At 45.4% G+C, this 11,763-nt stretch overlaps 3 protein-coding genes across 3 annotated transcripts; all 3 read left to right on the top strand.

The window, feature by feature from the left end:
* Positions 1-2,257: 2,257 nt before the first annotated feature.
* On the top strand, positions 2,258-3,382 carry RGS2 (LALA0S09e04940g1_1; the record flags this gene model as incomplete). The annotated part of the gene is made up of 1 exon (XM_022770805.1): positions 2,258-3,382. One exon carries the CDS (start codon positions 2,258-2,260, stop codon positions 3,380-3,382), a length of 1,125 nt encoding a protein of 374 aa, XP_022630109.1.
* Positions 3,383-5,716: 2,334 nt separating this feature from the next.
* Positions 5,717-7,546, top strand: LEU4 (LALA0S09e04918g1_1; the record flags this gene model as incomplete). Its single annotated transcript, XM_022770804.1, has 1 exon — positions 5,717-7,546. One exon carries the CDS (start codon positions 5,717-5,719, stop codon positions 7,544-7,546), a length of 1,830 nt encoding a protein of 609 aa, XP_022630108.1.
* Positions 7,547-8,252: 706 nt separating this feature from the next.
* Positions 8,253-11,666, top strand: LALA0_S09e04896g (LALA0S09e04896g1_1; the record flags this gene model as incomplete). The annotated part of the gene is made up of 1 exon (XM_022770803.1): positions 8,253-11,666. The coding sequence occupies one exon, from the start codon at positions 8,253-8,255 to the stop codon at positions 11,664-11,666; it is 3,414 nt and encodes a 1,137-aa protein (XP_022630107.1).
* Positions 11,667-11,763: the final 97 nt, after the last annotated feature.

Genomic DNA, 11,763 nt, shown 5'->3' with positions numbered 1-11,763 from the left:
CTCTTTTGGCGGTGAGCTGAACCGCCTTCACACTTTAACACACATTGTTCAACCGTCCCTCGACGTTTAATTACTGCAAGACAAAACACCAGATCACGTGCATGCAGAATCGGCGATGAGCACACTGACCGGATTGAAACTGATTAGCCATCATGATGGCGTGAGTTGTATACCACAGGTTTTGGGCGTTTTCAGCCGGCGTTTTCAGCCGTCATTTTGGCCATATCACAGTTTTTTTTTCAAAACTTTCAGTATACGTTCGATCCCGCAACGTAGAACATTAATTGAACGTCATCCCCGGAGCGGTGTAGCTGTAGATGTCGAATGGTAAAAGTTCCAAGACAATTACGATTTCTTCCCTGCTAAAGGTGTCAATGACGCGCTGGTCAAGCCATCCCCAGGGGCAATGGTGAGTGGAGAAATGCCATCGTCAGCGAACGCTCCTTAGTTCGCGGGTGCAAAAATGCGCACACCAAAAGCTTTGAAGATTGTCGAGAGTGGTAGAAAACGGGCGCCAAAAGAGAACAAGTTTTTGCTGGCGGATCACAGTTCACTGGCCCAAATAGTTGGTCTTGGTGAAGGATCTGACCAAATGACCTGTCAAGAGTTCAAAGTTTGCGTTTGCCTTTTCCTGCCTCAGCTGTGGGCCGAAACTTGGGAGTTTCTGATAGTTGCAACTCTAAAAAAAGACCATAAACCCAATTCTGTTTGGTACTGTTTGTCGAGGCTCTCGATTTTTTTTTCAAACACCCTGAGGAAATGCTACATTCAGTTTCCTATCATGTTTCTATACACTCTTCTCACTACCCTGACGCTACAACCTCCCTCTGCCTAGCTAGTGTGTGTATAACTAGAGATGACCATCAAATCACATGCTAGACGACAGCGGACAGAATTGGGAAACAATTGAGAGCTCTGAGGATTCAAGACTTCTACATAGACAGAATCTCAACATCCATGATTAAGTGCGAACGTCCCTGATGGTCGAGATACCAAGCTTTTACGGCAGTTCTTACCTCTAAACGTCACAATGGTGCCAAAACATCTTAATCTTTCGAATTTTCTCACCGAAACTCACAACTCCTAGGGATACGCTTTGTATTGCTTCCCTGACTACTAACACTACTCTGATGATACACTCCTCTGCGTCGCTCAGCCCATCAAAGCTACACTCTTACGTTTCTAGCTCTTTGATCGATTTCTTAGGCTTCTCAAAGCTGAGAGAGCTTATTATAATAACCATCGCACTCTAAATCTTTTCCACCGATAGAATTAAATTTCGAGAAACGCATCTTCTAGAATAGCTCCCTAAGCTTCTAGAATTGCTACTGTGAACGCTTTTAACGCTCTCGACGCCCTCAACGCTCTCTTAATCGCCGAGCCACCAACCGAGATAACCCTCTTGAAACCTTCCCTGTCTCTCTATCGCTCCTTGACATTCTTCTATCTGCTTTCATCCTTCTCTTATCCCTTCCTTTCTTGTTATCATCATGTGTTTTCCAACCCAATGCAACTTCCCACCATTAGTCTTACCCATACGACTCAGTAAAAGGGGGTAAACCCCCTCTCAAATGGCCGTTCGTTCGCTTTGCCTCCAAGTTACATCAGCGTCGTCCACTGCATTGCCCACTGTGGTTCCACTGCGTCACTGGCTTCTGCTGCATGGGTTTCCACTGTTTTCACCCTTTCCACTACAAACTTGCAGTTGACTCGACCCCATGACACACGCTCAAGAGTCGTTGACATACATTCCCTAACTGCACTACCAAGCATTTCTATGTACACTACGCGTTCTAACAATCTCAATACACACACAGCCAACGTTCGAAAAACCCGAAGCCCATTATCCGCAATGTTGTTATTCAGCTCCTGCTCTATCATTCATTATCGTGTCATATCGTGAATTGATAGACAGATAGATGGCCAGGATAATGTTTATTATGTCAAAAACTGTGGACCTGGAATTTTTCAACATGTAAAGTGGAAAAAAGATAAAATAGCATCATCGATCGGTGCGAAGAGCAGAGCAGACAAAGACAACATTGAATAGCAGCAACGTTGCAAAAGGATTGGTAAATAGCAGGACGTGGAAGGACGAGCAAGGAAGAAGCAAACAAAACACAATAATATATAAACTAGGTTTTGGGTTTTTGGTCTTCAGTTTGTTTTTTCTTTTTTCGCATCGCATATTCCTTGGCATACAGAGAAGAACAAGAAAAGCAGCGAGGTTGGGTCTTACAAAGTTGGTTTCGAATAAATGTGTTTGTCTGACAAACAGCGGCAACAAGGGCAACAGCCCTTGTCGCTAGAAAAACTGTTGGAAGCAACACGAAACCCACATCGACCGGCCTCGTCCGATGCATTCGTGGCGTTTCTCAAACGGTCCCATTGCGACGAAAACTTGTCTTTTTTGCTGGCAACAGACCCCTACGTCCAGGGCGTCTCATGGGACGCCCTGGCATCGTGGACTCGCGACGTGTACACGCTGTACATCCAAACAGACTCCCCCCGCGAGTGTAACTTACCACAGGCAATCCGGCAAACGTTCGACGAAAGCGCCAAGTCTCACACCGTGCCGCCACAATCTAGCATCGAGGCGGCTCGCAAACACGTCCTTTGGCTGCTGCAAGACGCACATTCAAAGTTCAGCCACTTGCAACGTCGTTGTTCACGGCCTGCGACCTGTCGTCGTTCTCACGGCTACAACGAAACCGCTGGCCAAGTTCACAACAGCACCAGCAGTAGTACTAGCACAAGCACTACCAGCACAAGTCATTGCAATGAAAATAATCATCAACTAAACTGGAGCCTGTCAGTCTCACAAAATTCACAATCACAGTCACCAACACTACTGTCACCTGATACGGCACGTATCGATCTGCTGTCGTCCTTCATGGACGATTTCGCTGTAGAGGAAGAAGAAGATGTCGAAGAGGACATTGATGATGTCAACAACGACAGTTCACTGCTCAGCCGGGTGCCCTCTAGGCTCCCGGAAATCGAGTCTCCTGCTGCTCACCGCAACAGCCACAGCCAACAAACGGATCTTTGCTCCCGTGCCAACACTCTGGGTAGCTTTTCAAGGTCTGCATCGAGTCCTGCATCGACCCCAACGTCTTTGTTCCCGCCGCGGGGCTCTCCACTGGCCTCTTACCCAGTTTCGCATCCATCCACCTCTACGGCCACTTTAACCACCGCCGAACGCTCTAGCAACACCATAAGCGCTCCATCAACCGCCTCTTCGTCTTTTTCCATCACAACGGCCACAACTGCTGGGTTTAAGCCAGCCAAGCTTAAACACACGGGTAAGAAACTCGTGCACAAGCTCAAATTTCGCAGAAGTAGTTCAGGAAGTTCGGGCTCTTCCGTGAACCCTCCGTAATAGCAACAGGCCCGTTTTCTGCATTTTCAGCATCTGTTTACATAAACCATAATACTGTCTAATCATCCCAGATTGTACCTTCTATATCAGCCAACAACTTTTGCATCATATAACATTGAACTATACCGACTTGCCCAAGGTATCGACGTATAACCCTCCAGAACTATTGATCTTCAGGTGTCGCGCTCGTCTGTTCCCAATCGTTGCAGCGTCAGTGGTATAGCCATATGCTTTAGATAATGCTATTTGATGCTAAAAGTCAATATAAGTTTGACATACGTTTCCAAAGCTGTTGAACGCCGTATCGATAACAAGACCAGTAAGACACATTCTCACTTGCGATGTGTCTCTCAGCTGTTGTGGTGTCAAGTCCGACTCTTGCCCCAGCTCTTGGCGGTGACATCACGCACGTGGTTGGTCTTGGCAACAGCTGGCGAGCAGGTACTAGTGCACTAGCTACATGAAGAGTAACAAGATTCAGAGGATACGTTGACCATCTTGATCTGGCTGATAGAGCTTATCGATCGGCGGTATCGAGATCCTCGTCATTATAGAAGGATGAAGGTCATTTCTGGCAAAGAGGGGTGATTACTGGGTTTCTACTGGGTTAGGTCATGTACTTTTCAAGCGGAGGGAACCTTCTTGTTCCAAAAAGGCGGCGAGACATTGACACAGAGGGGAAGAGGGATAAAATCTCGAAGGAGAAGTATAGAATTGCGATTCTTTGGTAGAACGTGAGACTCAAAATATCGAGTCGTACAGTTGCGGAAGCGCCCTTATTCGTAACCGCGTTATGATTTCAACGGAAACCCATGGGTTAGTCGTGGAGATCATTTTGGTAAAAGTTCTTGTACGACTTGACATATCGCAGTAACCGGCTCATTGATAGCGATTTATCAATTTTCAAGAACTAAAACCGGCGATTTCGAATTTTCTGAACTCTAATTCTACGCTATTGGATTGAAATGCGTGCTGAATACAGTTAAGGAGCATAAGAACCATCACATTTGGTCGCGACATGCCTTCATCTGACGCTAATCCTTAATGAGAGTACTCAAGCCCATTTCTCAATATAATACAAACCAGCCACCTGACAAGTTAAAAGAACAGACATGCGCAATGAGTAGCCGGAGTAAGTACCGCTCGTTACTCGGTAGCTATGAGTAAGTATTCTTCGGTCTTGAGTAAGCAACAGGTAACGTACGTAACACATGATAGGAAGTCCGAAAAACCATTCGTATGAAGGCATATCTTTAAGGATCACATGACGGGCCACTAAATAAGAAAATCAAACAGGTTAACCTAACGGTGTTCATGTATGCTCTCTTTACATACCTTAAGGCAGTTAGTTGCGCATTTAATTGCCCAATCCTATTCGTGCAATTGCAGATCTGTTTCAGAGATGAATTATGACTTTTTGGGAACTTTGGCAATTTATTTACTCATTACATCCGTACCTTACTATTTCATATCTCATTTCACAAACCGTAATGTGCGTGCCGTCGCTTACTTGTGTTGGTATGCGATGCAGGTAGAGGGACTCCAGCATGCAGTCAGCACGTTTCTCCATTGAATGGCGATACGAGGCTGAAAGTTGTGGACGATAAAGAAAAGACCTATACTTGAACAATTGGGAGCATTAGCGACCAGTTGTGAATAAAGCGGGTCACAGTGCATCAGAAGGGTCCATAAGTAGACATTGTGTAATTATCATGAGCCACCATTATTAAAATCAAATCTCCAGTCACTGTCGCTACCAATTCGTCATTCGTATCCTGATTTTTCTCTATCGACGCTGTACCTACCGTGTTAAAACTCGAGATCCTCTACTATATGTCAATCTTGGTCCCCTATAAAGCTCTCCATGAACATCTAGTAAACGTTTCTTCGTTAGCCCTCGGCAATGCAAGAGGACCACTATATACTCAACTCAAATCCTCGGTTTCTTCTGCTTTAGCCTGTCGTTTCGTCAGCAGCGGCTTCCCAGCTCAAATCATATTTATATTTCCTGTCATCAAAGCGCTTTCCCTCTCCGCTGACACCGTTGCCAACGTTGACTAAAGTGACTGAAAAATTTTAAATTAAAGAACGAAAAGAACTTATAAAGAAATGTTAAAGGCCATGATCAACTGACCCGATGACTCTTTCTTGCTGCACAGATCTGATCACTATTTAAGCCAAGTAAATATCGTGAAAAGAGCCTGTAAGAATCTTGACTGGAACACACCACTCTGTAATTTCAAGCGTTCAAAAACCAGCTCTTTAGCACATATACCAGATAGGTTTTTGTCAGTAATAGTCAGCGCTAACAAGAACTAGTGAATTTCATTCAAGATGTTCAAAAAAAGTTTCGTAGCGCTTGCTAAAAGCAGCTCCAAGGCGCTTCCGGCGGTGAAACTTGGCTACAAAAATATGCTTAAGGATCCATCGTCCAAATACAAGCCTTTTCCAGCGGTGAATCTACCTAACAGAAAATGGCCAGATCAGAGAATCACAAAAGCTCCCCGTTGGCTATCAACAGATCTCAGGGACGGAAACCAGGCTCTCCCGGACCCCATGTCTGTTGAGGAGAAAAAGGAGTATTTTCACAAACTGGTGGAAATCGGTTTTAAGGAAATCGAAGTTTCCTTCCCATCGGCTTCCCAAACGGATTTCGATTTTACCCGCTACGCGGTCGAAAACGCCCCAGAAGATGTCAGCATCCAATGTCTAGTACAGTCGCGCGAACATCTCATCAAAAGAACCGTTGAGTCACTCTCGGGTGCCTCTAAGGCCACCGTCCACGTGTATCTAGCCACCAGTGACATGTTCCGCGATATCGTCTTCAACATGTCTCAGGAGGAGGCCATCGTCAAAGCCGTGGAAGCCACCAAACTGGTTCGCAGTCTCACCAAGGACGATCCTACACAACAGGCCACCCAGTGGACTTATCAGTTTTCCCCAGAAACTTTCAGTGACACTGACCCAGCATTCGCAGTCGAAATCTGCGAGGCTGTGAAAGCTGCATGGGAACCCACCGTTGAAAACCCAATTATTTTCAATCTTCCCGCTACCGTGGAAATGGCTACCCCCAACAACTACGCTGATCAGATCGAATATTTCTCAACCCACATCTCGGAACGTGAAAAAGTCTGTATTTCCACTCATGCACACAACGACCGTGGCTGCGGTGTTGCCGCTTCAGAGCTAGGTGTAATGGCAGGTGCCGACCGTGTCGAAGGCTGTCTATTTGGTAACGGTGAACGTACTGGTAATGTTGACTTAGTTACCGTTGCATTGAACTTGTACACTCAAGGTGTTAACCCAGAGTTGGACTTTTCAGACTTGAACTCGGTTGTCGAAGTTGTGGAACGTTGCAACAAGATCCCCGTCTCCCAAAGAGCACCATACGGTGGTGACTTAGTTGTCTGCGCCTTCTCCGGTTCTCATCAGGATGCCATCAAAAAGGGTTTCGCTCTTCAAGAGAAGAGACGTGCCAACGGTGACGAAGAGTGGAAGATTCCATATCTACCTTTGGATCCAAAGGATATTGGTAGAGATTACGAGGCCGTCATCAGAGTCAATTCTCAGTCTGGTAAGGGTGGTGCTGCTTGGGTTGTCCTCAGATCTCTCGGACTTGACCTCCCAAGAAACATGCAGATTGAATTTTCGACCATTGTTCAAAGTAAAGCCGATTCTCTTGGTAGAGAACTCAAAGCTCAAGAAATCACAGATCTTTTCAAGGACACTTACAACTACAGCGGTACGATCGGAAATGTCACTCTTGTGGATTACGAAGTCACGAAGCTTGATAAGGAGCGCAGAGTTTTGAATGGACAAGTAAGAATTAACGGAAACCTTTACGACATCAAAGGATCCGGTAATGGTCCAATTTCGTCTCTCGTGGATGCCATGTCGAATCTTCTCAATCTCAGATTTAGTGTTTCCAATTACACGGAGCACTCTTTGGGATCTGGCTCCTCCACTCAGGCTGCCTCGTTCATCCATCTCATGTACAGACGTGAGATCGACAACCAAAACGCCTACAGTTGGGGTGTCGGTGTCTCGGAAGACGTCGGCGACGCATCCATAAAGGCTATTCTTTCCGTCATAAACACCATTATCCAATCCGGAGACGCGGCTTTACCAGAATCTGCACCTAAGGCGGCATCTGGCTCTGCTTAATTGGGATCTGAGAAGAGTTGTGCACACAATTTTTCCGCCTACAAAAAAAAAAAGTTAGTATTTATGAAGTTGATCGAAATTAGGTCGACGTTGATCTTGGCCCAAGTTTCCCTCATGGGATTGCTGGATTTGACCATGATTTAGGATGTGATCCAAGATGTTTTTCTCGGCGTCACGAAAACATCGGGCGGATAGAGACTAATAACCGAATTTTATATAAATCGCCATTTCAACGCTGATTCTACACACACGCACTGCAAATTGGACTCTCTGATTTCAACTTTTTATGCTTCATTCATCCTCATACTACATGGCGTCACAGCCTGTTGCCCGTTTTTTACCCAGGTCACAATTGGATAAGTATATGTCATATCCGTAAGCTTCAAATAATGAGGCTATCTAAATTCAAACTAGTTAAACACTACCATGGTCACTGTTCAATTGTAAGTAGACATTCACACGCAGTATTGCCATCATCGGTGGTCAACAGATCGCTGGCAATGCTAATTCGTCAGCTGCTGAATATCACTTTGTACTTATGTGACGTTATTTGGATATTGACAAAATTGAAAAATTTCGTAAAGGGGACTTAGCATTACTGAACTGACAGATCTCTTTCAACAAGTCCCTTGGGTAGCAAGAGCCTCCTGGCAAAGCACCGAATCACTTCATCATCAAACGCTGGTGCTTATAAAACTGGTCCAGCATGCAAATCCTGGTTCAGAGAGGTGCTGAGAGAAAAATAGCCCTTGCATCAGAAGGATATGCTTTGATCTTCAATGCGGTAGAAAATGAAGAGGATCGCAGTAAACCGTTATGTGCAATAGAGCTATTACCCAAGACGCGAATTGGATCCTCATACCAGCGGATGACATCTCACGAGGTTCACGGCTTCATTGGTCTTATAGAGCTGGAAGGAATGATTTTCATTTGTACCATAACCGGGAAAACCAAAGTGGCCCAACCGGTGCCGAAGGAAACTGTCAATAAAATTTTTGCAGTAGACTTCTTTTGCTTGAACGATCCGCGCTGGGATTTCGTGGAGCTAGACTCAAATGGATACCCGGTGACCAACGAAGATGAATACAGGGGTAATGGCAGTTCGACCTCTGGCTCCCTGGGAGACCAATCTCCTTCGGTTCCCGGTCATCCTTGTCATGAATTGCGTAAGCTCCTGTCCAATGGCTCTTTTTACTACAGTTCAAACTTCGATCTTACTTCGATACTGCAAAAAAGAGGAATGGGCGCACATTCGCTCAGTTTTGACAACTATCAAGAAGAATACATGTGGAACTCGTTTCTAATGCAAGAGACCATTACTTTCAGAAATCACTTGGATGATGCGTCAAGACGTATCCTCGACGATGAAGGCTTCCTTACAACAGTGATCCGTGGTTTCGCTGAAACTTTTGTTACTTACATCAAACAGCTCAAAGTGTCCCTCACAGTAATATCTAAACAAAGTTGGAAAAGAGCAGGCACTCGTTACAATGCGCGTGGTGTTGATGACGAAGCGAATGTCGCGAACTTTGTCGAGACAGAGCTCATAATGTATTCTCGCGAATACTGCTATTCCTTCACGCAAATCAGAGGTAGTATCCCAATCTTTTGGGAGCAAGACACCGCTTTGATAAACCCTAAGGTCCAGATAACCAGATCTCTGGAAGCGACGCAGTCGATCTTTGACGATCACTTTACTCGCTTGGTAGACAAGTATGGTCCCGTACATGTAGTGAACTTGCTTTCGACCAAATCGAATGAAATTGAGCTTTCTAGGCGGTACAAAGAGCATGTCGCGAGGTCTAAAAGTCATAAGCTGAATAAAGATGTCTTCTTCACTGAGTTCGATTTCCACAGAGAAACTGCTCAAGAGGGCTTCGCCGCTGCGGCTCGGATCAAACCGCTAGTAACTCAGTTTTTGCTTGAGAGTGGTTATTTTTCATATGATGTCCGGGAACACAAAGTTTTATCCGAACAGCACGGTATTTTCAGAACTAACTGTCTCGACTGCTTAGACAGAACAAATCTAGTTCAGCAATTTCTTTCCCGATATGCATTTGCCTTATTTCTCAATGATTTCCATTTAATGTCAACAACACAGGGAACTGCGTTCACGGACAGTGATCTCTTCATTAAACATAACACTTTGTGGGCCGATCATGGTGACCAAGTCTCCCAGATTTACACAGGTACTAACGCACTAAAGTCGTCTTTTTCTCGAAAGGGAAAAATGTCATTCGCAGGTGTGCTTTCGGACGCCACGAAATCCGTCAGTCGCTTGTACATCAACAACTTCATGGATAAAAACAAACAGGTCAATATAGATACATTGCTGGGTAGGCTATCGAGTCAGCGTGCTGTCGCACTGTTTGATCCTATTAACGAATACGTTACAACTCAACTCAACAAAGCCCGCGATCAATTCACGACCTCCTCGAGTATCAACATTTTTGTCGGAACTTATAACGTAAACGGTCTAACACGGAAAGTTGATGTATCCAAATGGCTTTTTCCGATTGGTGATAAGTTTAAACCGGACGTTGTAGTTTTGGGCATGCAAGAAATTATAGAGTTGAGCGCTGGATCAATTTTAAATGCTGATTACTCAAAAAGTTCCTTCTGGCAAAATATTGTGAATGATTGCCTAAACCAATACAATGACAAGTATCTGCTGTTGAGAGCGGAGCAGATGTCCTCGCTGCTCATTCTTTTCTTTGTGAAGTCCGACAAGGTAAACAACGTTAAAGGGGTTGAGGGTGCGTCGAAGAAAACCGGACTAGGAGGTATGACCGGTAACAAAGGCGCTGTTTCCATCAGGTTCTCTTATGGCAGCACTTCATTTTGCTTCGTTAACACTCATTTGGCTGCAGGCTCTAATAATGTAGATGAGAGGAGAAACGACTATGATAGCATTAACAAAGGCATAAACTTCACTCGCTCAAGACAAATTCCCGACCATGATGCCATATTCTGGCATGGAGATATGAACTACAGAGTGGCGCTACCGAATGAGGAGGTTCGCCGGGAGCTGGATGCTGCCTCGGGCAATAATTTCCCCGATAATTTACTCCTTCACGATCAACTGACTCAAGAAATAAACGCAGGCGTCGTATTCAAGGGTTTCAAGGAGCCAACAGTCAAGTTCCCCCCTACTTACAAGTACGATCATGGTACAAACAATTACGATACATCAGAGAAAGCAAGAACACCCTCCTGGACTGACAGAATCATATACAAAGGTGATAATCTTCGTCCTTTGGCATATTCCGATGCCCAGCTTTTGGCCAGTGACCATAAGCCTGTTTATGCAGCTTATCGGGCACAAGTTAACTTTGTTGACGAACAAATTAAAGGTGATCTGACTAAAAAGCTTTACCTAGAGTATAAGCAAGCACATCCTGAAACCTCTGGGAGCATTAGTGCGGCGCTAGTTGATACTGAGTACGAAGAGAGAAATCGTACTACAAGAACAACGGAGCCAAGCTCGAACGACTGGTCCGCCGTGAACTTGTTGGATCTCAACAATGAAAACAAAGGGCAGTTCAAATCGACCTCTCCCACACCATCAACCTCCTCGTCTTCAGACCTCACTTCTGTCCAATCTGTGCCGTTGCAACCCGTTAGAAAGGAGCTACCTGTTTCGTCGCTATCTTCGGCATCGTTGGGCAGGGCGCGAATCCCTCCACCACCGCCGCCTGCCCCACGGACGCATTCTTCACAGTCAGCCCAGACATCAAACACGCTTACTTCTGATAGAAAACTGCTGAACCGGGCTCCGAATATAGCAAGGTCCACTTCTATTGTCCCTCCTCCTCCACCCTCGAGAAAAACAGTTTTCCCTCCGGGCTACAGCGCCTCAATTCTCACTCCTAAAAGCCCTAGCGCTCAGAGTTCGAGAGTGACATCGCCAGCACCCTCTTCGTCTGCTGTATCGTCCTCATCAGCCTCTGACGAGAACAAGGTAAACCCAGATTTAGAGCCCGTGGTGGCATCCGAGCAGCTCAAGAAGGTAGACAAAGATGCCGAAGCGGGGGCTAAAATCCCTCCACCACGTCCTGTCAAGAAGCCGTCTCTGGATAATCTAGCGATGGATTCGTGGAAACCTCTAACGCCTAAATGATGGTAAATTGGTGAACGGGATCTTCTCCTATTGCATATGCATGCACGTATACACATAACATGTAATGAGGGACTGATTAAATCATTAACGAGAACGG

Source organism: Lachancea lanzarotensis, scaffold LALA0S09, assembly GCF_000938715.1.
Source record: "Lachancea lanzarotensis genome assembly LALA0, scaffold LALA0S09, whole genome shotgun sequence".
NCBI lineage: Eukaryota > Fungi > Ascomycota > Saccharomycetes > Saccharomycetales > Saccharomycetaceae > Lachancea > Lachancea lanzarotensis.
Note: the sequence above shows the minus strand (reverse complement) of the source record. Positions and strands in the feature narration are given on the sequence as shown.